Source organism: Crocuta crocuta, unplaced genomic scaffold, assembly GCF_008692635.1.
Source record: "Crocuta crocuta isolate KB4526 unplaced genomic scaffold, BGI_CrCroc_1.0 scaffold248, whole genome shotgun sequence".
In the NCBI taxonomy this organism is placed as follows: domain Eukaryota; kingdom Metazoa; phylum Chordata; class Mammalia; order Carnivora; family Hyaenidae; genus Crocuta; species Crocuta crocuta.
In genome coordinates, this window is record NW_027532409.1 from 2197687 (window position 1) to 2223895 (window position 26209).

The following is a 26209-nucleotide window of genomic DNA, read 5'->3' on the forward strand; positions in this document are numbered from 1 at the left end:
TTAGGACCCTTCATTCTTGCCATCCTGACTGTAAGCTTAGCCACACAAGCAAATCCAGACAAGCTTCCTACTGCTTCTGGCCAATAAACTCAGAAAGTCCATCTCCCAAATACTTTATCTTGCTCAATGAACATTACCTACCCTAGGCTCCAAATTCAGTTCTTGTACCCTCCCTCACTTCCTGGGCTTGCTTTTATCATAGGATATGGACTTTGGCTCCCCTCTGACCCACACCCAGACAGCAGGACAGGTGCAGCCCCTTCCAGGCCCCACCCAGTCCCTGGGGAGGGAGCCACCATTGCTAAGCTGAGCAATGAGACTGTATCCCACACACACCGGCCCATTGCCCCAGTCAGGTCGGGGACCTTGTAAAACAAAGAGGCAGACTCTAGATTTCCGGTAAGTTGTAGGAATTTATTTTAAATAACCTACAGTTGATTAAAAGGGAATTCATGATAAAAATAGAAGATACTTGAGGAAAGATGTGGGAAATGGACTCTGCACACACACTAAACTAACAATGCATCTAAAACTAATGATTATAGCAAAAAATGTCTTCACATTAAAATTCTGCTTTTTATGGGTTTTTTTTTCCATTTTTTACACAATTACAAAAGAAAAATAAAAGCCCTAAATTCTTGATTATTTTTCCTTTTTTGGACCAAATACTCATTTTCCTCTAAATTATTGACTTGTGGAACTTTTTACACAATAAAATCTTTCAAGTGAAAGACTGGGTTTAAAATGAAAAAGATGGATCTGAAGGGTACAGAGAATGCTCAGAACAAAGGATGATGGGAAAATGGTTTCAGTCACTGATTATTTCATTATCCTTAGACTCACTCACCCCTCATCCCTCCCCAACCCCAATCTACACGATCTTTAAGATCAAGAAAAAGGTTTAAATATTTTAAAATAATTAAAAAGAAATAAAAATTCACATTTAAAAAGGAACACTCAAGTCAGGAAATATTTTCCCATCATGCTTTTCTGTGAACAGGTGTCTGAACCAAAACACTGCCGATGTCACGACTGCTTCAAGTTTAATGAAAATTGATTCCCATGACAATAGATAGTGACAATTCTCACTAACAGGTGCGCTGGGTTTTTGTTCTACTTAATTTTAAATTCCTGAAATGGGGGAAAGGGGAGGGAGTTTAGGAATTCATTTCTATTAAAATATAGAAGTTATTGCAAAACCCTAACTGTAAAAACGCACCAATATAATCGGACTTCGTATACAGTAGCTAAGAGAATCCAAATGCTTCAGTGAAACAGTGAATTTGCCTGGCAGAACTCTTGACAAATTCCCATCCACTTGCTCTCTTGAAAATAAAAACAAAATTCAAAACAAATCATACAGCTAGAATTTTGATATCTGAAATATTTTTAAATAAGTTGTCCATAGGACAACTGGCTCAGCTCTCCCTTATAATATCTCCAGGTTTATCTTTTCGCAAAGATGTTGGTTTGTTAAGACTTGCCGCCTCTCTCCCTCAGGCGTGAGGGTAAGCAAGGCTCACAGTTTATCCATCTTCCCCAAACCACACTGTTCCTTTTCACAGAACCCTGCCCACCCCTCGAGACTGGCTAAAACTCGTAGTCCTCATCAGCCATGTCGATGGCCCACGCAAACTTCTCCCGCTGGGTTTTGTTGTAAATTTTCTCAATTGGGACCCCCCACTTCTTGCACCTGCACACAAAGGAGAAAAAGGGGGATTAGTGTCTCAGGGAGCGACAGCCTAGACCCAGGGCAGGGGTTTCAATATGCTTCTTCCTTCATGTCCATCTGGTGAGAATGAATTTTAAGAAGGAGCCAAACATACTCTAACAGCATCATGTTCACATTAATCGTGAGAGGGACCTCTAAAACAGATGTTACTACAAGATGTACTGATGAAAAAAAACCAAGGCAATGAATTCAGTAATTTGCTTACGTTGTTATGCACCTAGTGAGCATGGAGCTAAGAAGTGAACCCAAGCTATCTGGCTCTGGCGTCCATGCTCCTAACCACTGTGCATACTGCCCCTCAAGCCAACCCACCCTCTAGCACCCAAAAGGGCAAAAGAGCAAACAGGGTCCAAGAGCTGGGTGGAACCCCTGACCCATAGGAGCACGTTAATAAAAGCACGTTAACTAATAAGTGACTTTTATTTTTTTTTTTTGGAAGATGCTTATTTTGGATGTCATTTTATGACTGTGTGGGGTAAGAGGGAAACATAAGCAATAGAAAATTTATCTCTCTTTGTTATAAGGTTCCTCTAACTCTTTCTGTAGGTTGCTCAGATCTGTATTTTTTTTCCTGCTTGTTCCTGTCTTCCTTCACTTGTATTTAAAAAAAAAAAAAAAAAAAGTCTATCAGAAAGTTTTGTTCAAGTGTAGATAGATGGGCTTGTTTTTTTAGGAATTCTAAGGGCTAAAGTTCCATAGGGGTAGAGGCTGCAACTGCCTTTTAAGAACAGACAAAAACATGCTCCATGGCAGTATATATTGACCATTTAGGGCCACAGAAGATGCTCTAATGCACTTGTAGTGTGCATAGTAGAAGGGCAGGGCAAGGGTTTCCCAAAGGACTTCAAGTGTGAGGTGCAGGGATTGGCATGTGAAGGCCAACAATGCTCTTGAACCCTCCACTACCTTCTCAAGCCAGCAGCAGGAACTCATGAAGGGCCCAATGCTTACCAAGCCACTGTAATCCTTGGGTCCAGATAATTCAGTTTGGAGGTTCCCAAAGCAATTTGTTTATTTTCTTCTCGGTCTGTGGCTTGAACTTCCAGCTTCATTAACTGCTCCTCCAGTCTCTGCACAGCCTTCTTCTTTGACTCTACCACCCTGGAAGAATGGAAGTCATCAAGAACCAGGCCTAGCTTCTGGACAAAAACACTGCAGCCCCCACCCTGCCAGCAAAAGCAGGAAAGCCCTAAATACATACAGAGATTTCCAAAAGATACCACTCAGAAACTCTAGAAAAGCTGGGGCCCCACTGCCTCTGATACTACCCCTGCTTTTCTCTCAACCAATCCCCAGCTCTGCACAACAACCAGGTACATACTTCTTGGTCTTTGCATCCTTTAGGACCTTGGCATCAGCCTTAGCACTTTTCAAGTCTCTCCGGGCATCTGCTAGCTGTTCCTTCTTGGCATCAATCTAGGTGGCGAAGAACAGTAAAGTTTAAGAATACAATCAGCCCACAGAAAAAAGAAGAGCTCCATCAGACGTGAAACCTAGAAGCTATCTCCACCAGGCAAGCGGCATCTGTCAGTGGTGTGCCATGTAAACCTCCACGCCCCCACTCCCCTGCCTCGCGGTGGCATCATGAGGGCAGAGTAGCTGCACAGTGACTGCTGAGTGCAAATGCTATTTCACCATTTATATTCTTCAGTGACCCTCCAAGAAGTAAGTGATCCTTCAATAGGCAGTGACCCAGGGCCCACTCCCTTAACACAGAAGGTCAGGTTAAAGAACCGGCCAGGACTGGGAATGTGAGTGCTCATCTTTCGATCATGTAACACTTTGGTTTTAGACACCTGGGAGGAGGGCTACAGATGAAAATGGTTTATTACACGGATCCTGTGCCAGGTAATAGCCTTCCTTCTACATATACTGCAGGAGACAACTCTTTATGAACCTGAGACAAGATCCTTGCATCTACTGAACCCAGCTCATTCCTCAGATTCTGCCAGCACTCTGGGAAGGAGCTGCCAGCTTCTCAGGAAAAAAGGATGCACTGGCGAGAATACCCAGGGGAAGCCAGGAAGCCAAACAGCTCAGCCAGTCTGTTCAAACCTGTACATGGCATGGCCTGGCTTTGGCCTTCTATTTTTTAAAGGAAAGAGAGCTGAGACTGGAAGGAAATTAAAGCAGCTATCACTCAAAAACAGAGGTCTGAAAACATGTGAAGCTAGGGAGCTCTCTTTCCAAATAAAATTTCATGGAATCCCAGTCTACGAAGGATGAAAGAAGCAATTCCAGCTTTTCTTGCTAACAGAAGCCTTGGACGGCCTCTGGAAAACTGAAGTTCTTAGTTCCTGTTTAAGGACAGCAGCAGGCACCACCAGGAAACTAGAGCCCAAACCACAGAGTTCATGCTGCTGGGGGCAGAACCTCCGATGTGCTATTACCTTTGCTAACCTACAAGGTTAAGGGAGCCTCTGCAGAGTGAATAAATACTTGCCTGATTCAACACACATTGGGCTGTTGCTCTCAGTCTAGAATTGTTTGTTAGATATACACATATAGTCCAAGATTGGAAACAGAAGTCACCATTGTGAGAGACTCATTAAATGTATTTTACTGTGAATGGCTTACTTCCAGCATCTATGTTGTCCCAGGTCAAGCTGAAGGAACTGATTCTATACACAAAAGCATCAGACACCACTAGCTAGATTCTTCTTAGGCTAGAAATTTAACAGACCACAATCTTTTAACCATTTCTGTGGATGCTAAATTGGCAGGCTGTTTCAAATTCTCTCATAGCATCAAAGACTCCATTGATTCACTTGGCAAACAGGGGCGTGTGCTTGCTTTGTGGGCACACAGGAGAGGGTTCCTGGGCTTGGAGGGCTCGTCTGGCAGGCGGCCTGGGCTGCCCAAACAGTGGTTCCAGAGTAAGATCAACAAAATAACTCCTCATGCTCCAGAGGGACGGGTAGCTCGAATTGGGTAAACAGCACCTGAATATTCATGCTTTTATTTCTGGCTTGGAACAACACAGGGAGAGTAAATGATTCCACATGACCACCATTTAAGAGTGGCAGCAAATGAGAGCAGCTAGGATGGGTGGCCTGTAGGGTTCTTTGCCTGCCAACCATATGGTCTAAGGACTTGAGAGGTCTAGGGATATAGATTCATATACTGTGCATATGTGCATCCCTTTAGGAAAACCAGATGGCACCTGTAGCATGAACTGTAGGTGGTGGGTATCTTTTGACCCAGACATACTACTACTGGATATTTATCTTGAAGAAATTTCAACAGGAGGAAAACCAGTGGACCTGAAAATGTGTATGGAGCCTCACTTTATAGCAGTCATTTTTAGTTTTCATTTTAAATTTGTTTATTTATTTGAGGAGGGGGCAAAGAGCAGGGGAGGGGCAGAGAGACAGACAGAGGATCCAAAGTGGGCTCTGTGATGACATCAGAGAGCTCAGTGTGGGGCTAGAACTCACGAACCATGAGATCATAACCTGAGCCAAAGTCAGACACTTAGCCAACTGAGCCACCCAGGCACCCCTGTAATAGTCATTTTTTCACTTCACTTGTCCTAGTACTGAATTCTGTGAATGTGCATGGAAAAGAATTACCATAATTTCTGTAATTTCACTAACTTCTATTTGAAATTCATCATTTCTTCTTCAATTATGAGTGTGGGCAACAAACCACAGTAATATCAGTAGTACCTATGATATATTTACCACCAATATAGTACAGATATTTCCAGATCATTTACTACCCTTGAAATTTAGTCATTATTAGACCCACCTTCAGATCTTAATAAATGAATAAGGAAGCACATCACAGACTTTAAAATATACTTGGTAAGTATATTTCAAGATAATTGGTCCTTTATAACAACCCTGTGTGTCTGTTCTAGAGTGAAATACCTGCCAATTCTCATGGAGAGTATGTTAAAACGGATTAGTTATGTAGCCATTGCTAACACAGAGACACTAACCACCAAAATGTTTAGTGCCTTGTGGTTTAAAAGCTCAGGACCAGACCAAGTCAGAGGGAAGAAAAGCACACGGAAGAGGAACATCATCCGCTTGTTTGCGTGTCAGGCTCTCCCTCTAGGGCAGCAACCCTGGCACACAGCCAGAGTTCAACAGATGTTTGATGATGAGCTACATAAAAATATGACTCATGTGGAATGTGTAAAAATAAAAATAGTGCTAGGATTAGGGGGAAATAAAATATCATGGTCCATCATCTTTTTAATTTGAAAAAATTTAATTTAGAACTAGTTGTATTTCTGGGCTGTGGCAAGGAACTGTGAGGAATTGTCTTTATATCCATTATTCTCATGTATGATAAGGACAATAATATTTCAAAAGAGGATACACATCAAACTTAACTTTTCAAAATAGGAAGAGTGGTCAGTGCAGGACTTCTGTCCACAGAATATAGACTTTCTAAGAGAGAGAGAAACAGAGCACTAATGGGGTAGAGGCAGAGAGAGAAGGAGACATAATCTGAAACAGGCTCCAGGCTCTGAGCTGTCAGCCCAGAGCCTGAAGTGAGGCTCAAACCCACAAACCGCAAGATCATGACCCGAGCTGAAGTCAGAAATAGACTTTCTAAACAATGGGTACCTGATATTCAGTTATCTTCATCAGGGATAACTCCTATCATATTTCCATTTATCTCTAGCATGTACCTATCTTTCAGAACACACCTAGAACTGGCCTCCTCATATCCCAGCCCAGATGGCCTCTCGTTTGCAGATTATCTATCCACAGTAGATGCAGCTCCCTTAATTGTGCAACCCCACCATCCAGATTCACTTTACCTTAGATTGCAAGTTCATCATGGACTTCTCAAAAGTTTTGGGTGGTGCCCTCTGATGGTTACAAAGAATTGCAACAGCTCGGTTGGCACGGTTGTAAGATAGGATCTTTGCTGGGATGTTCTCATCAGCTATGAAGAAACATGATGATAAAAGAGTTAGTTTGTATCCCAGAAGAGAATACACCAAGTGCCTTCCCCAGCACTTCTTCCTCACGATTCTGCCGGCCTTCATCTCACGAAGATGACCAAGTTCTCTAAGACACAAGGTCAAAACCGGAGTCAAGACTCATCACCTTGTCTTAAAGGCCAGCCCTCCTCCCCACCACCCAATGTAGCCTGAATAAAATGCAGAATTGGGACAGAAACGGTCTGTAGAAAGCAAGACAGAAGGATCACAAACTTTATGTTTTAGAATTATAAGGTTCTGTTTTACAAAGAAACATTAAAAGTATCATCTAAGGAATAGTTTACTTATGTCACATGGCATCTTTTGTCCCACCCCAAAATTCTGACCCTCAAAATACCTTCTTTAGATTTCCTGGCTTATATTCTAAAGCCATTTGACATACTTATAGAGGACAGAGAAAATTTAGCAGTGGCTGGGCTCTAGAAAAAGCAGCTTGAGGATCTTGGTTATACCTTCTGTACCTAGTTTTTAGGAGAATACTATCAACTCTTAAGGGGAGAAAAATAGCAGAAACCTCAGGGGAAGGATATCCTCCTCCTTTTAAAAAATAACAATGACAACCTTATTCTCTCCAACTTAACTTAATAGCATTAAGTCTTCATCCTGTTACCTTTCCAATAACATACATATAAAAATAAAATGTAAGCATTTCCATAACAGATAAAAGCTCCTGTCGGCATTCCATGAAAAGAAATCCAAGTTGGGGTAGGAAGGGGGAAACAGCACTGACTTTCTGTTTATACAACTAAGCCTCAGCTCTCTATTAGAGATATGGAAGGAAAAAGTTTCCAGTCACAAAGTTAAGGAGAAAAAGCAAAATGGATCTAGGACTTAGCTAGCTGAGCAAGGGCAATGGAGTTACCAGTGAGGGCACAGGCCTATTTGGCCAAGCAGTACTTACGGGCTGTGAGTTCTTTCAGCTGTTGCTGTAGCGTGATGGAGGCATTGTACGTACGGAACACCTTGGCTGTCAAGCCCTCCATGAGATCCTGAAGATGCTTATTTAGAATACCAGTCTGGAGGAGACAGAGAATATACTGGGATTTAGGTAAAAAGCCATACCACCCTGCTCTTTCTGGCAAGCTCTATGACATTTATGCCAGTGCAATCTCAACTTTGCCAAGTCACTGCCTTGCCAGTGGGAAGTTAGAAAAAAAGGAGAAAAGAATTCCAAAATATAGGCTGGCATGATACCTCCCTATGAGGTACTTTAATCTTAAGCAGGCCAATAAAGCAAATTTGTCCTTCTCTATGGAGTTCTTCCATGATAAGCTATCAGGGAGAGGGCTTCGGTCCCCAGCAGAGGTGGCTGGGCATCCAGCGAGAGGAGACTCTCTAAGGGCCAGAAGAGGATGAAAGGCAGGGTTTGTCTACCTATCTCAGGGCTTTGGCCATGAATTCACTACGTGCCTAAGGGAGGAAGTGTGTACAGGATAGGATGCCACAAGACAGACTGAACAGAAAGTCCAAGTCACCCCTTGGCAAACCTCTCCCTTAAGAGCTTGAGTGGCTCTGGCTGGGCCCCTCCTTCAACCCACTACACTTTGTCCACTCACATTGAGTCTATCAAAAAGATCATCCTCAGGCTGTTTGTTCTCCATAAATAGCTGCAAGTTCTTAAAAACCTAAAAGAAATAGCAGAACCTATTATTTGAAAAGCCTTTACCAAAGTAATAATTGCAAACTTACAAAAACTTGGAAAATAAAAAAGCATAAGGAACACCCACATCCTTTATAAGACTTACCCATCATTAACAGTTTATACATCATTTGCTACTCACACAGCACATGCCTGCCCCATTTCTTTCTTTAACTATTTGTTCTGAAACAGTTATGGGTACTTGTATTATAGTTCTTTACCCTTAAATACCTCACAGTGTCTCCTAGAATTTCCTAAGGATAGAGATATTCCCTTACATACACACAGTACTCATCAACTTCATAACTTTTACATACATACATACTTTAATCTACTGTTCATGGTCCAATTTGGTCAGCTGACCTAATAACATCCTCTACCTCCCCAGTATTAAACCCGATCTAAGGTAAGGTATTACATTTAATTGTCAGGTCTCTTTAGACTCATTTAATATGAACCACTGCCACAGCCAGCAAAGTCTAATTACTTGACTAGACATCAGGCTTGTTAAACAGCTAGATTATGGGGGGCCCTGCACCCTGTAGGTCTTTGGTTTAAGTGCAGTACTTTGGAGAAAACATGGAGCTGCAGCACCGTCTTCAGCTGTGGGCTCAGAGATTAGAGGATAACAGGTTACTCCTTTGCTAAGTCAGGAGTTGGGGAGAGGTTGAGCAAAGCTACAAAAGCGACAAGTGTGCAACATGACCAAGAGACACTAAAATGTAGTTGAACCATTACAACTTGGTGAGTTAAATCTTATGCTGAAGTTTGTCCTAAGGGCCCACTCTCTACAGCACGCGGTATTAAATATTACTGTGGACCCCCGATCCCAGGAAGGTATAGCATGCGGTGGAGGGGGTGAGGAGCAGAGACTAAAAGCAGGTACACAGGACAACCAACACCTCTCCCCTCTCTTTCAAACCATTTTTTTCTAGCCGAGCAAAGTACAGAGGATATGAAAAACACTCAATAACTGCTTGTTGAATGACTGAATGAAAGAAAAAACAGGCCAGGGAGCACAGGCCACAGTAACTTACTCGTTTCTCAACAGGTACTTTGTTATAATATCTGATTGAATCTTTCCCGAGGAAGTCAAACTCTACCACGTATTCCTGACCGTCCAGCTCTGGGTGCAGATTAATATGCTCCACACGAAGTGAACAGCAACCCACTGTGTCTGCCGTTTCTCCTTCTTCCTTCTCATTGCCTGCTCTCAGAGCAAGCTGTCCAGGGAGGGGGGCGGGAAATGAGAACGAATGAAAATACTTAAAATTTTTTTTTTTTTTAAGGTTTTTATTTATTTCTAGAGAGAGAGAGAGACAGCGTGAGCAGGGGAGGGTCAGAGAGAAAGGGAGTCACAGACTGAAACAGGCTCCAGGCTCTGAGCTGGCAGTGAGCACAGAGCCCGATGCGGGGCTCGAACCCACGAACCGCGAGATCATGACCTAAGCGAAAGTCGGACGCTTAACTGACTAAGCCACCCAGGCGCCCCCGAATGAAAATACTTTAAATCTCATAGGATCTCCAGGAAACCCAAATAAGTCTCCCAATTCTCTTTGGAACAGAGCATCAGTCTGCAAGACCTGGGAATTCTGGATTCTATACTAATGTTTCTTCCTCAAATAAAATGAAGTATGGAGATTCATAATAGTATTATCCTTTCTGAGAAAACCAATCTTCTATCTTTACTCTGTTCTTTTAAATAGGGATGGAGGAAAGAAAGTTTTTTTTTTAAACAAGGCAGCAGGGATACCTGGGTGGCTTAATCAGTTGAGTATCTAACTCTGACTCAGCTTATGATCTCATAGTTCATGGGTTCAAGCCCTGCGTCAGGCTCTGTGCTTACAGCTCAGAGCCTGGAGCCTGCTTCAGATTCTGCGTCTCCCTCTCTCTCTGCTCCTCCCCTGCTTGCAATCTGTCTCAAAAATAAAAAAACATTAAAAAAAAAATAGCTCTCTCAAGCATTTGTTGCTCAAAGAGATACATTTCAGTTTATAAAAAATAATTAAAAAAGCAGCAAACAAAGGAGCATTCCTATTCTGGGCAATTAGACTCAACAGGCAAGTCTCTCAATTTTGCTTATTTTTGAGATAACTCAGAATTTGTGCTAAGCAGTGTGAAACTGGGAAAAAACTAAAATCTTCTAAAAGGTACTGACAAACTGATCTCATGTTCTTTCAAGGGTGCCTGGGTGACTTGGTTGGTTAAAGCGTCCAACTTTTGGGTTTTGGCCCAGGTCATGATCTCACGATTCATGAGTTTGAGCCCCACATCGGGCTTTGCACTGACAGTGCAGAGCCTGCCTGGGAGTTTCTCTCTGGTCCTCCCCCACACAAACTTAATAAAATTTTTTTAAAGCAGAGTCAAACTGTTGTTGTGATATATTAGTGGTTTAACCAATTTTAAGGGTTATAACCACCCTTTTTAGAAATAAACAGAATTTAAACTTTTTTAAAAATGTTTTTTATTTATTTCAGAGAGAGAGAGAGAATGAGCAGGGGAGGGTCAGAGGGAGAGGGAGACACAGAATCCAAAACAGGCTCCAGGCTCTGAGCTAGCCATCAGCACAGAGGCCCGCGTTGCTGAACCCACGAACCGTGAGATCATGACCTGAGCCAAAGTCGGACGTTCAACCGACTGAGCCACTCAGTTCAACGGCTGAGTCGCTGTTGGGCGACTGAGCAGGCACCCCAGAAATAAAGACAGTTTAAAATGTCAGAATTCAGTCCTTGTAGAAACGTAAACATTGTTTTGTGCAACTTTTGTTTCAGTTATACACAAACACCTATATATTTGTGTGTGTTGGGTCTGTGACATAAAACTTTTTTGGTAGCTTATAGTCAAAAGAGTTTGAAAATGTCACAATATTTCTGGCAGATTCAGATACCAGTCAGTAAACTCTGAATGCCTCTCTCTCCACCTCTACCTTCCTAACTGAACCAGAGATTGGTGCTTCTCTAGTACTTAGCACAGGACCCGGAGAAGAAATCGAGCCCCACATCTTTGATAAGCCCCACATATTAGGCAGTGTGATAGGAAGATTGCTCACCTTGTCGATGAAGTACAGGGCTACAGCTCTCTGCCGAACTTTCATCTCTTTGGACTTCCAGTCTTCTCGATACTGGTTCCGGATCTTGTCCACGCACTTCTTAAGCCGCCGAGCAGTCTCATACTTCTGCCAATCTTTCTCACCCTGCAGAGACCCAACCCCAAAGGTGGACTCCTTAGGAATGGTGGCGTAAAAACAGACTTTGAATATCCAAGTTCAGAGCTCTGAACCAAAGAAAAGGTGCTTGAACTTAAGCAAGGTACAAAAAGAATACTGAAGAGAAGCTGTGAAGCATTTAACCTGATGAGAACTCACACTGTCCCATTTCACCGTCAAGCACACATGGCTCCTGTCTAATTGCTAAGACAGCTTCTGGCTTTCACTCTGGTAAAATGCTTACGTTTTAGGGAAAAGCCCACATGGCATGTCCCCAAAACAGACTTCTGTCAACACAAAGGGTATAAACATCCCCATTCCCACATCAGTATCATGGTTCTGCTGCTGAATCTGTGAGCCAACAGCAGTTTCCTGCAAAGACTGAATTTCATTACACTCAAGACAACCATGCACAATTTGATGGAAGTCTCAAGGAAACAGAACCAAAGATTACAACTTGTAATTACTAAGGAACACAATGAATTACAGGAACAGCTGTAATTATTCACCATTTTCTAACTTCTTCATTTAGAAGTACTCTTGATTAGATTGAAGGAAACAATGTTACTGGGAAGGCTTTTTTTTTTTAAGCATTAGAGCTTTTGATAGAAGATCTAAAAACTGATTTTGAGACCAAAGAAACGTTTTTGAAAGAGAGTGAAAAAAGATGGTCTCTACCCCACAGTGACAGGTTCTTTCTACTGCCACACTGAAAGGAAATTCACAAGCAAGGGCTGATACTAATGTCAAGAGAAAGGTAAGAAGGGGGAAAAAAATCCAAGAAATCCCATAAGGTCAGGGGGTATTCTAAGGCCTAAAACAGATTACAGGACATGAATACAGGGATTGAATTTAAGACCCCAAGAATCTCTGCTCTCAATTCTCCCACCTACAAAGAAAGGGGTATAGTGATTTTTACCCACATATGTCTAGTTTCCACCTATGACACAGGACGCGTGGTCCTTGAAGTGGTGAGAACAGTGGTCAAAGTAACTAGCCTTCTGAGCGTGCAGGAAAGTGGGCTAAGTGAAAGCAAGAAAGATCTACTTCTGGCTCTAACAGTGCCCCAAAACGCAAGCTCACCCGGCTATGCTAAGGGTTCATCATTCTCCCACAACTGTATGTGGCCATGTTTTTTCTAACTGAACTACTTGTTGTTGTGGGTGGGTGATTTAGCAGCTGTTGATACAATAGTTGACACAATACGGAAGAAATATGAAAAGTTTTATTTCCTGACAACGGGAAACTGAAAATTACAGATTTTTCTAAGTACATACTGACATTTAAGAGTACATACTGAAGAAAGGTGTGATACCAGCTGTCCTCATGTACAAGTAATCCATTTCCATGATAATCGTGTGACATAAACACAACACGCACGCGTGCACGCGCGCGCGCGTGCACACACACACACACACACACACACACACACACACAATCTTCAACAGCACTGCCTCCAGCTCAGGAGTGGGCTCTTGGCTATCACTCTAATGCACGCAGGCCCACTAAAGCCTAACTCCAAGTCTGCAAAGTCCTGTAGGGTCACATTTGCGCAATTCCTTAGTCATGCCACTGAAACAAGGTTTAAAAAAAACCCAACAAATAAGTCATTCACAGAAAATACCACAAGACCAACTTTTCTTCACAGGTTGGCTGGACTCCTAACCCAAGGATCCAGGATTCTCTCAAGTAAGGACATAGTGGGGGGTGGGGGGCAGAAGCCAACTTGTCTAAGTCTGGGGGAAGGCTAGCCTCCAGCAAGCATGCTTATCCCTGCTGCCTTCAGTTTCCCTAAACAGAATCCAGACAGTTAAAGGCACTTGAACAAGCTTTCTCAGACTACTCCCAGAAAAAAAATATCCATTTAGGTCTTCCAGACCGGGTCTTTATCAAAACCATCTGAGTAAAACAAGGTATTCACCACAGGGGAACTGCCTTTTAACCCTCTCCCATCTTTCCCTACCCAGTCAACCCTATGGATAAGAATCTAATTTGATTACTTATATGTGACATTTTTTGGGAGCTTGTTTTTAATTAGTGAGCTCACCATATTTTCTGTTTGTAATATAACTGCTTACTCATTAAGCATACTGGATAGGGGCACCTGGGTGGCTCAGTCAGTTAAGTGTATCTTAATCTCAGCTCAGGTCATGATCACACTTTCGTGGGATTGAGCCCCACATCGGGCTTTGTGCTGACTGTGTGGAGCCTGCTTGAAATTCTCTCCCTTCCTCTCTCTCTGCCCTCTCAATGCTTGCATGCATGCCTTCTCTCTCAAAAATAAAGAACTTAAAAAATGTTTAAAATATATATATATATATATATATACATACATACACATACATACTGGGTAAATGGGGTCAGGATCTAGATGCAGGATACAAAGTGGGAAGAGCTAAATTCTGTTCTCCAATCCTCTCTCAGAGGTCTGTATTGGGGAACGATGACATTTGCCAAATTCTTAAGTGGCTCTTCTTTTATTTGTTGAAGATTTTTTAATTTTTAAAGTAATCTCTACACCCAACTATGGGCTGGAATTTACAACCCTGAGATCAAGAGTCACACGCTCCACTGACTGAGCCAGTCAGGTGCCCCATTAAGTGGCTCTTCACACGTAGCTGGTGATGCACCAAAGGAGGAGTGACTAGCATTCTGAAGTCCAAACATCTACTGTTTAAATAAAAGATACAACAAACTGGCCTTATACATTAATGCCCTGTTTAAAGATAAAATCCAAATTTTCATATGTGACCATTTTTACATGTTTGTCTTTTTATTACGTATGTAGAGATCTTTATATATTCAAATTCTTTTCCAGGTACAAGTAATGCATTTTAGTCCACTATTTCCTTTTCATCTTTCATTGTGAATATATCTTCTAAGAGAGATTTTATGTTATACAAATTTAAGTGTACTGTTTAATCAGTTTTGATAATTCATAACCCATATAACCTACATCCTATCAAGACAGAATATTCTCTATCATTTGAGAAAGTTTCCTCATGCTCCTTCCCAGTTAATCACCAACTAAGCAAGCAATCTGACTTCTATCATCAGAGCTTGGTTTTGCCTAATTTAGAATATTGTAGAATGGAAGCATACAGGGGTATCGTGATCTTTACAGTTCGTGAGTTCAAGCCCCCACATAGAGCTCTGTGCTGACAGCATGGAGCCTGCTTGGGATTCTCGGATTCTCTCTTTCTGCCTCTGCCCCTCCCCAACTCGTGCTCATGCACCAGCACTCTCTCAAAACGAACAGAATAAACTTTAAAAAAAAGGAGGGGTGGGCGGGAATCATACAGTATAGGTTCTTGTGTCTAGGCTTCCTAATAGGTTTCTAGCATTCGTCCATGTTGCTGCATTTATCAGTAGTTCGTTTTTAATTGCTGGTATACATGACACAATCTAGGACTATCCCTAACATGTTTGAGGAGACCAAGTGTATATTCTGTTGACAAACCCCTAGGAGGTTTCCATTTTGAGACCTGCACAAATACAGCGCTACTATAAACATTCTCGTACAACTGTTTTTGTGGACATAGGTTTTCAATTTCATTTACGGCAAAAATACCTAGAACTGGAACTGGGGTCTCATTGTAGTTTAAATCCCTTAGTAATTAGTGATGTTGAGAACTCTTTCATGTGTTTATTTATTGGACATTCCTCTTATTAAAGCATCTGTTCAAATCTTTCACTTTTTATGGCAATGTTTGTGTTTATACTGAGTTATAGGAATTCTCTGTATATTCTGAATACAAGTTTTTTGTCAGACATACATGTTCCCAATATCTTCTCCCAGCCCATAACATATATTAACAGTGTCCTTTGAACTTAAGTTTTTAATTTTATTTATTTTTACATTTTTTAATGTTTATTTTTGAGAGAGAGAGAGAACGAGAACATGAGCAGGGGAGAGGCAGAGAGAGAGGGAGACACAGAATCTGAAACGGGCTCCAGGCTATGAGCTGTCAGCACAGAGCCTGATATGGGGCTGAACTCTTTAGTTGTGAGGTCATAATATGAGCCGAGGTCAGATGCCCAACTGACTGAGCCCTGCAGGCACCCCTATTAAGTTCTTAATTTTAATGAAGGCAACTTTATCAATTGTTTCTTTTATCATTAGTGTTTATTATGTCCTAGGAAATCTACGCCAAGGTCATGTAGATATTCTACTATGATATCATCTACAAGTTCTAGTGTTTTATTTCTTATACTTTAGAATTTTATTTTATTTAGAATACAATTTTTTAAAAATAAGCGTATGTCTCATTTTCCTTTACTATGGAAACTCACCAAAACCAGAGCTTCCCAGGACTATAAAGTTTTTTAAGGACATTTTCCTTCAATCCAGTCTTTTAATCCCCAGATGGTTACATTCAAAAGTTTGTAGGTACATACATCTTTGAAACCCCCAAAATTATAAGCTATAAAGAGAGAAAAGGCAGAAAAGTGTATTTCTTCCTAAGAATAGTTTAATAGGATTGAATGCAATGTTATGTCAACATTGATTCTGAAGTCTGCTGTACTTCATTTAAAGAAAAAATGACAAACTTTGTTCATAAAGTTAAGACTCGTTGAAGAACCTCATTTTTAACTAAGGGCTACTTCACAGATAATGAGACTAGATCATGTCTCCAACCTTCGCAGAGGGCTAGACTTAGCAGTGAGTACCTTAATAAGCAGTCCTTTTAAACTCTGGATCTGTGGTTTATCTGGGATCAGAGAGCTTTGTAGAAACCACTGGTTCCAGAAGGCTGACTGTCATTTTCCTGGGATTTCAGATTCTATGGGCACCAAAGTACAGAGTGGATGGGAGAGGTAGCGAATGGAAACACAACAAGATATCTATACAATGAAAATCCTGGAAGGAAAGCAGAACAAACCAAGTTGAGCACAGAAAGATGTGAATGAGCTTAGGACAGTCTTTACCTGGAACACCCGCTCCTGTGGCTCTCAAAAGTCCTGATCCTTTCTTCTGATGGCCTGTGAGGCTGTTTAAAAAACCTGACTCTGACTGCAAGTAAGCCAATCCAAGAGTCCAGAAAGGGGGACACTAAGAGGATACACTTCAGTTGTGCTTTTTACCCTTGACTACCCAACATTTAAAAATTGTCAAAGGTTTCTTGGGGTACCTGGGTGGCTTAGCTGCTTAAGCGTCAGGTCAAGATCTCACAGTTCCTGGGGTCTAGTCCTGCACTGGGCTCTGGGCTGACAGAGCAGAGCCTGCATGGGATTCTCTCTCTCCTCCTCTCTCTCTCTGCCCCTCCCCTGCTTGTGCTCTTTCTCTCTCTCAAAATAAATACATATCAAAAGATAAAAATAAAATTGTCAAAAATCTCCAAGTCACGTCATGCTTGAGCTAAATTTCTTAATGAAGCAGGGATGGGGTAAAATAGTACAGTAATAGAACACAGGGGAAATGAATAAGTAAAATAAAGACAAGCAAAAGAATCTCAGAATAGGAAGTCTCTGGAGGCTAAGCAGAAAGGTGTAGAACAAAGCCTCATCATGGTGGCCTCCACTGTTTTGGATCTAAAGTCCCTGATGAAGTACAACCATCAACTACCACTTTTAACACACTACTACAGAAACTTATCTTTATAGACTTTTGGGTCAGATCAGATTAGGTGAAATCGTACTTTAACTCTCACGCTGCTTCAAACATAGCAATGAAAGGGCTCCAAGCAAGATGGAGAGACCTACAGCCGGGGCCTGTGTTAGTTAAGGCTGAGCTGGTCTAGAAGACTCCTAGGAGGAAGGAGCAGAAAAGTAGAGAACGAATAACTTATGTGAATGATACATGGACAAAAACCACTTCCCAAAGTTTACAAACAGAAATTCCAAGAGACAAAAGAAAAATGGCTTAGAAAAGCTGCCAACAATATTACTTCATGAATTCACTTCAGGCAACATTAAAAAAAAAAAAACTAACAAAGGTTTTCATGTATATTACGAATAAAGATAAATTCCAAACAAAGCAAATGGAAGGAATGACCTAGAAACTGTGGAAGAAATAATGGCTGAGAGTTTTCTAAAATAAAAATACGTTAATCGTCTGATTCATAGTCTGAGTATCTATACAAGTACAGCAAAACCTTGGTTTGTGAGTATAATTTGTTCTGGAAATATGCTTGTGATCAAGCACCTGTGTATCAAAGCAAATTTCAAGAACCATTGGATCAGTTATGATGTGACATCCAGCATCATGTACTACTCCTGCTGCAAGACAGCGCTTATCAAGTTAAAAAGTGATTAGGAAGTTTGCTCGTCTTGTGGAACACTCACAAAACAAGCTACTTACAATCCAAAGTTTTACTGTATATCCTTATTTAAATATACAATAATAAAGATACACTCTTTACTGGAGAAAAGATAGATTATAAGAATGAAAATAAAGAAATTTTCAGTTAAATAAATACCTAGAGAAAAGGTATTGAGTGTAGAAACTAATCAAATATATCTACTGTGATAACTGCTGACTGGAGAGGATTAGGGTTTTATGGATGATTTGTGAGTTCTTTTAAAATAAGAAGTAAAACTGAAGCAGAGAAAGGATCTGGTATAAGAAATAGAAATAATTACTTTAAGATACCCTTTTTTAAAATAGGTAATTTAATTGTCTATATAGAAAATACAAAGGACACAGATGCTTTTAGGATAAGAGTTCAACAATGTTATCAGATATAAAGTCAATATTTAAAAAAATCAACAGTATTACCACTCTAGGAATAACAGAAATGTAGTAGAAAAAAATCACATTCAACAGTACTAAAAACTTTAAGGTCTCTAAGAAAAAAAGGCTTTAAACATAGGAAAAACTACTATGGAAAATTATAAAAGAATATTAGAGGGTATATTCAAAGATCTGAATTAACAAAGGAGAACATGTTCGTGGATTGGAAGACTCAAAATAATGTCAGTATTTCCTCCCCCATTGATCTATACAATTTTTTTTTTAATGTTTTATTTATTTCTAGGAGAGAGGGAGAGAGAGAGAGACAGCGTGAGCAGGGGAGGGTCAGAGAGAGAGGGAGTCACAGACTGAAACAGGCTCCAGGCTCTGAGCTGGCAGTCAGCACAGAGCCCGACGTGGGGCTCGAACCCACGAACCGCGAGATCATGACCTAAGTGAAAGTCGGACGCTTAACCGACTAAGCCACCCAGGCGCCCCTGATCTATACATTCAATACAATAAAAATCTTGGGACACCTGGGTGGCTCAGTCAGTTAAGTATCCAACTCTTGATTTCAGCTCAGGTTATGATCTCCCTGTTCACGAGACTGAGCCCTAAGTTGCCTGCTTGGGATTCTCTCCCCGTCTGTCTGCCCCTCGCCTGCTCGTGTGTATGCGTACTCTCTCTCTCAAAATAAATATTTAAAAAAATTTTAATAGTGTTCATTAGAACATGACAAATACCTCAAAATGAATGCAAAACAGCAAAAAGGAAAGAACAACCAAGACAATTTTGAAGAATGAGATGAAAGAAACTTGTCCTATGCAGTAAAACCCTACAAAGCTCCAGCAGTTAAGACAGTAAGCTACTGATGAAGAAACAAACAGGACATAGAGCCCAAAAACAGACTGACACATACATAAAAATTTGATATATAAACAGAGAGAGTAATACAACTAAATAGTTCTGGAACTGGTTATTTACTTGAAAACATGTATTAGATCTCAACTTCATACTATACACAAAAATACATTGGAGTAGATCAAAGATCCAAATGCAAAAACAAAACTTTAGAAATGTTGGCAAGGATATGGAAGACAGAAACATGGACACACTGTTGGGAGAATGATGGTGGTATAAACTGGTTCAGGCACTTTAGGGAACTTAAAAATATCTAATAAAGAATCTTTAAGGAAAATGTGTTCATTCCAGAACTATTTATAACAGCAAAATATCGTAAACAACTCTAAATGTCTCTTGACAAGGGAATGATTGTTTTTTATAAAATACGACGTAGCAAACAAAACAAGTAAATTAGAAGTATATGTCAAAATAAAATCTCAATATGAAAACTGAGTGAAATAAGTTACAGAATAATCTCAGTAACTTACCTAGTTTAAATGTGTACCTTGTGAAACAACACTACATATTGCTTATGCACACAAAAATAAACTAAAAATACAAAAATATACAAAATCAAACTGTTAAGTTCATTGTAGTAACCTCCAGGGAAGGTGAATGGTATGGGGTGGGGGCGGCGTGGGGGCGCATGGCTTAGCTGTGTTCATCAGAATACCTTTTACAAAATGAAGTAACTGAATAGGACACGACGTGAAGGTTTGACACGGCCAGATGGTGGACACAGGTGTTCATTACATTATCTATTCTTGTACATTTGAAATATTTAGTAAAAAAAAAAAAAAAAAAAGGACCCCTAATGCTTGTATCAATTAAAAAAAATTTTTTTTTAATGTTTGTTTTTGAGAGAGACAGCACCAGCAGGGGAGGAGCAGAGAAAGAGAGGGAAACAAAGAATTCAAAGCAGAGTCCAGACTCCGAGCTGTCAGCACAGAGCCTGACATGAGGCTCGAACTCGCTAACTGTGAGAACATGACCTGAGCTGAAGTCCGACACTTAACCGACTGAGCCACCCAGACGCCCCATGCCTGTATCTGTTTTTATTTAGAGAATGCTTCTCCTGCTGGCACTGCATTTAAAGACTATTCAAAACACTGTCAAACCCCAATCTCTGTTTCACTGCTCTGCTGAGTGGGAAACAGCCAACAAGGATTGGCAGAAAGCTAAGAAATCACATTTCTTTTTCCCTTCCGACTTCCCAAGCCTTTAACCATCTTCATGATTCTTAGGTTCCCAACCCAGCTGAGGAGAGTCAGCCACTCTGTCTGAGGTAGAAGATTCTAGGCAGGCCTACATGTGGGTGGCTTCTAGCTTCACTACCATAACCATCATTCAGAAACCTGGACAAATTCCTATAGTATATGCGGGTTATCTGGATATTGTCAGGAATAAATTGGTGGCTCTCAGCTCTGGAGGGCCTCCACCTGGACTGTTAACAACAGAGATCTCAACTGGTGAAGGCTCTCCTACAATCAATTTGAATCCCAGATATGAAGAGAATGCAGTACACATGTATTTGGCATCTGTTCACCTCTCTCCACTCACACTGGCCTCATTTTGTCCAGGCTATCGCAGTCTGTTGTCTAGAGAACTACAGCAGCACCTATCGGTATCTGTACTTCCGGTATGCATCTAATCCAATCTTCATAGAGGTTAGCGCTTAGAATAATCAGATATGTCACAAGTTTCTAAAACACAAATCTGGTATTCTTCCTCTTGTTAAAACCCAGTAGCTTCCTACTGGATTTAGGAGAATGTAAACAATTTTAAGGAAGAGCCTGAAAATCTGGTCTGCCTCCTCCTCAGGCCCCTTTCCTGCTCACTGTACTTGAACAGAAGGACACTGACCTTTCAGTCCTCAAGACCACCAACTCTTTCTCACCTCAGGGATTTCAAAAGGCAATTTTCCTTATCTAGAACACCCATTCCCCTATCCTTTCCATGGATAAATCCTATTCATCTTATAAGTCTTATCTTAAATGTTACTTCCTCAGAAAGGCCTTCCCTCAACCCGAGGTCAAATCAAATGCCCTGATACTCTCTCAAATAGTACCCTGTACTTTCCTTTTCTTCATTCATAAGAGCTTGTATTTACTGGTGTGACTGTGTAGAAAGCCTATGAATCTTGCTATGAAGTGGAGTTACGTTCAAGACAGTTTTCTGTTCAAAGCCCTTCAATGGTTCTCCACCAGATGCAGACCACGGACCAGTCTCTTTAGCATGGCACTTAAGGCTGGGCACAATGTGGCAGTAGGGTATTACATGCAGGCAATGAGAGGCAAAGGATTTAAGTCAGAGTAACTAACTATTGGATCATGAGCAAGTTTTCTGGCCTCCCAGACACTAAATTGATTTCTCTATAAAACAGTGGCGTTAGTACATGTGGTATGGTTGTTAAGATAATCAAATATCAACTTATGTGAATATACTTATCAGTAACCCGATATCTATGATTTTGTCTTTTTTTTCTTAAGTAGGCTTCATGCCTAGGGGAGAGCCCAACACGGGGCTTAAACTCAAGAACCACCCGAGATCGAGATCAAGACCTGAGCTGGGATCAAGAGTTGGATGCTTGGCTCAGTTGAAGTGAGCCACCCAGGTGTCCCCAAAATTTTTTTCCTTTGTGTAAAATACACATAAAATTTACCACTGGTGACATTTAGCACATTCACAATGTTGTGCAAAAATCACTACTTGCTAATTCTTTTTGCTACTTCTTTTTAACACTTCTCCCTCTCTATCCATAATGACATAATTCTGTTTGGAATATCTCTCCTTTAAGACTAACTGTAATGGGGCGCCTGGGTGGCTTAGTCGGTTAAGCGTCCAACTTTCGCTTGGGTCATGATCTCGCGGTTCGTGGGTTTGAGCCCCGTGTCGGGCTCTGTGCTGACTGCCAGCTCAGAGCCTGGAGCCTGTTTCAGTCTGTGACTCCCTCTCTCTCTGACCCTCCCCTGCTCACGCTGTCTCTCTCTCTCTCTCTCTCCTAGAAATAAGTAAAACATTAAAAGAAAAAAAGACTAACTGTAACCTAATTTCCTTCATAAAGTTGTTCCTCATCTGAAAGTCCTGGTAATAACTGCTGTATTTATCTAAAGCACTTAATGCTTACCTTTCTTCTAATACAGTTGATTTGCCCGCTAGCCTAGGAGTTGAGAGCTAAAACCATCATTTATCAACCTTTATTTCAGAAGATAATAACATGTTCCTTTAGAAGACCTGACTTTCTGCTTGTGAGGGTTTTCTTTCTGATTCTATACTTACTCTAAACTAGGAAAAGTGACATTTTCCAAATGAATGGCAGAAATTATCAGAGATGTTTCATATTAGAACAAAGAACTATAAGCTAAGGAATATGCAGTGTATCATGTTTACAAAACACAGAGCCTTTTTAGGTGTGGCTCTCATGTCTTAACATGTTCAATAACCTACAAACCAAGATTAAGAATGTCTTTAGTGCCAGTCCCCTGCATGTTAACAGTCATAGTCTACAAAGAACTAATTCCTTGGCTGGTTTATTGGAGCTCATCTCTCTTTTAGGTTGCTATGCACAGTTCCACAGCACGTCTGAGGGAGGAATTTCACAGGACTCTCCCAAGCAGGGTATGTCTAGCAGGCTAACAAAAACAGACTGTTCTTCCAAGGCAGTTTTCCCCTTTCAATAATAGTATTAACAAATAACAACACAGGGGTATACAATGGTTTACGATGTGCTTTCATATACATAATCCCACTTGGTCCTGGTGGAACCTACCCAGATGTAACCTTAGGTAGCCAAAGTACGTAAGACTAGATTTTACAATTTCTTTCTGGAATGAGAGCAATTCTGCTCCCTTCTTCAGAGCCAAGGAAGGTGAGGAAGAAAGCTGTAGAAGCCAATTTACATTTACTGCATTCTTCATCACAACCTCACCATTGGATAGTAAGCAGCGTGAAGGCAGGCCCTGCATCTGTTTTGTTTACCAACATAACCTAACACCATGCATACACTATGACAGGCACATACTGGGATTTCAGTAAATATTTGTGAATTTATAAATGAATCAGATTATAACGTGACGCAGAAGGTGGATACATCTAAGGAAGGTCACCAGATAAAGCTAAGCATGAAGAAACTTGTTTTACTTTGTGGAGAGTTTTTAATTTGTCACAGTTGATACTAGAGACCAGTAACACTTCATTCTAACAAGAGATTATCAGCCCCACTAACTGGTGTAGCTCTTAGCTACCTCTTACCTTGATTCGTGAACTGGGGTTCAGCATGATGTATTTAATGGAACCTTGGATGTTCTCTGTCCAGGAGACCAGCCAAGTAACCTTGTTATCATGTCGGACCTCCTTCCATTTATGTCCTGTAGGAGGAGAAGGAACCTTGGCATCTCTGTGGAAATAACAAAGCAGGAGGGCACTGAAATGAGAAGTGAGGGACAGTTTCCCCTTTCGTGACCTAAAGTGGTAAGTCTGCTGAGCATGTATTTCCAAATTTCCTCATCACCAGTCAGTAACTGAAAAATACTTGGAGATCTATACATGGAAATACTGCATTGTTCCCAAACAGCCTTGTGTAACCTGGGAAATACTCCCAGCAACAGTATTCCCAAGAACAAAGGTAGCCCCCTACTTTATTTCTTGCCCAAACAATGAGCTGTACTCACTTGCTACAATTGATGATTATATCCTCAGGCATGATCCGTCTCTTCAGCATGCCCATCTTGGGGTGGTTGCCACGGCCACGGAAAAGCCCAGGAGGTTCTATCTTGAAGTTGGCAATCCTTTCTCTGTGGTTATCCATAATACAGAAGCCATATTCTTTCAGTAATTTTTCATTCTCCTCTTTGATTTTCTGAAACACAGCAAGGAAGTACTTAAAAGTGATTCAAATCGCTATTCGCTGCTCCTATTTTATCTCTTATCTGAGAACAGGTCTAGGTAGAGAAAAGTCTAAAAATCACTAAGAAATAGATGCAAATAGGGGTGCGTGGCTGACTCAGTCAGAATAGCATGTGAGTCTTGATCCCAGTTGTGAGTTTGAGTCCCACAGTGAATATAGAGATTATTTAAATAAAACGTCTTAAAACATTTTTTAAAAGGGAAAGAGATGCAAATAAGGATAACCTCTTATAGAATTTCCAAACTTAAATACAATAAAGTTTCCTAAAATATCTACCTTTAATACTTGACTTCCAACTACAAATTTCAAAAACGATTCTCTTAAAGGATTTATGTGTGAACATGTTACATAGATATTTTTAAATATAACTTTTTAAAAAAATTCTTATTTCTGAGAGAGAGAGAGACAGTGTGAGCAGAGGAGGGTCAGAAAGAGGGAGACACAGAATCCAAAACAGGCTCCAGGCTCTGAGCTAGCTGTCAGCACAGAGCCCGATGGAGGGCTCAAACCCACAAACCATGAGATGATGACCTCAGCCAGGACCTGAGCCGAAGTCGGACACTTAACCAACTGAGCCACCCAGGTGCTCCTAAATACCTTCTTTAAATATAACTTTAAAAACAAAATATCATTTTGTTGAGTAGTGTCAAAATGACGGATGGGAAAGACTCTCTGACAGGCCTCATAAAGAACATCTCCATGTTTTCTCATACGTTCCAGACACATTTAGTTGAATAGCACTTTAGATGGGTTTGCAAGCTCAAACATACCTATCACAGATTCTTTTCTAGGTATACGGGCACATAGATGGTCTACTTTGTGATCCTTGCTCCAAAAAAAAGAGCGTGGAAGTGGAATCTGGAGTCTTCTTAACCTCTGCTGACTCTTTCATCATATTATACTTAGAAATTCAACATAACTAAGTCCTGTTGCCCTTATGGGTGGAAACAGATTCAGAACTTGCTGGCAGCAAGTGTCCTTGGCCAGGGCTCTGACAAGGTGATACTTCTGAAACCTTCCTATCTTTGGATCACTATTTGCAAAATAAGGCTCCAAAGTGGTCTACGTTTAAAAAAACAAAAAACAAAAATACCCCTGAAGGAAATAATAAACCAAGTTTCAGTAATTTGGAATACTGAGAAGACTAAAAAGTCTGGTGCTATTATCATTCTTATGGTAACTCGATTTTTGAACTAAAGATCAAACAGGCACTATCAAACAATGAGTTATATAAATACAGAGGTCTAAATTGTATAAACATGCAGGTGCTTTAAAATATGGAAATTATAGGGCTTCAAAATTCCTTAAAATCCTTAACTTCTGGATCTCCAATGGAAAGAAAAGAAAAAGAGAAAAAGAAGAACAAGAAAAATAAACTTTGGACTGAATTTTTGTAGATCAGGGTTTGGCAAACTTTTTCTAGACAGAAAATAGTTTAGTCTTGAGAGCTATGTGGTCTCTGATGGACCTACTCAACTCTATCACTGCCTCACAGAAGCAGCTGCAGAGAATAGTCAAACAACGAGCTGTGGCTGCGTTCCAATAAAACTTTTTAATAAAAACAGCCTATAATTTGCCTACAGGTACCCTAGAAGAAAATGACATCCCACTAGATACTAGAAAGATCATTCTGGAATGAAAATGGAGATGGATGAGCATGGCTAGATCCCAGGGTAAAAACAAATCAAGAACAGGGAGGTACAGGGACAAAATTATCTGTTTAAAACTCTAATATCCAGAAACCACTTGCAGGTCTGCCCATCCTCCAACACTGTATTACTGGAATTACTGACTGGTTTTTAGATCAAAAGGGCACCAGGTTCTTATATTGAGCCATTAAATAAAGTGCCTATTATTCACAATTTTCAGTATCTAAAACCCTTAAGAAAATTTAAACTTTACTAGGCCAAGAATCTTAAATCTTCATTCACTATAGGGCCGTGTGAAATTACTGAAGTCAAAGCTGTGTTGTAAGAACAAAAAAGAAGAAAATTAGATGAATGAATAACTATTCCAAAATTTCCCAGAGGTTTCAGAAATTCTACAGTACCAGTTTCTCTTCCTTGCTCATCTGTTTGCGAGCTTCTGACTGGGCTTTGAAATACTGGCTCATCTGGGTAAAATCACATTTGCTTAAGTTGGTGATAATGTTCTTCTCTTCATTAGTCATTTCCTAGTCAAAAAAAGT

The 26209-nt window shown here is 40.6% G+C and overlaps 1 protein-coding gene across 1 annotated transcript in view; it reads right to left on the reverse strand.

Annotated features, from left to right (window-relative positions):
* Positions 1-393: 393 nt before the first annotated feature.
* Positions 394-26209, reverse strand: part of TOP1 (DNA topoisomerase I) — a 91742-nt gene continuing 65926 nt past the window's right edge. The window contains exons 11-21 of the mRNA XM_077778881.1: positions 26072-26194; positions 23786-23973; positions 23367-23511; positions 11384-11527; positions 9372-9557; positions 8252-8320; positions 7597-7711; positions 6510-6637; positions 3054-3148; positions 2684-2833; positions 394-1693 (exon numbers count right to left, since the gene is read on the reverse strand). Coding sequence (XP_077635007.1) covers positions 1591-1693; positions 2684-2833; positions 3054-3148; positions 6510-6637; positions 7597-7711; positions 8252-8320; positions 9372-9557; positions 11384-11527; positions 23367-23511; positions 23786-23973; positions 26072-26194 — 1446 coding nt within the window. The 3' untranslated portion in view covers positions 394-1590. The remainder of the gene's footprint in view (positions 1694-2683; positions 2834-3053; positions 3149-6509; positions 6638-7596; positions 7712-8251; positions 8321-9371; positions 9558-11383; positions 11528-23366; positions 23512-23785; positions 23974-26071; positions 26195-26209) is intronic.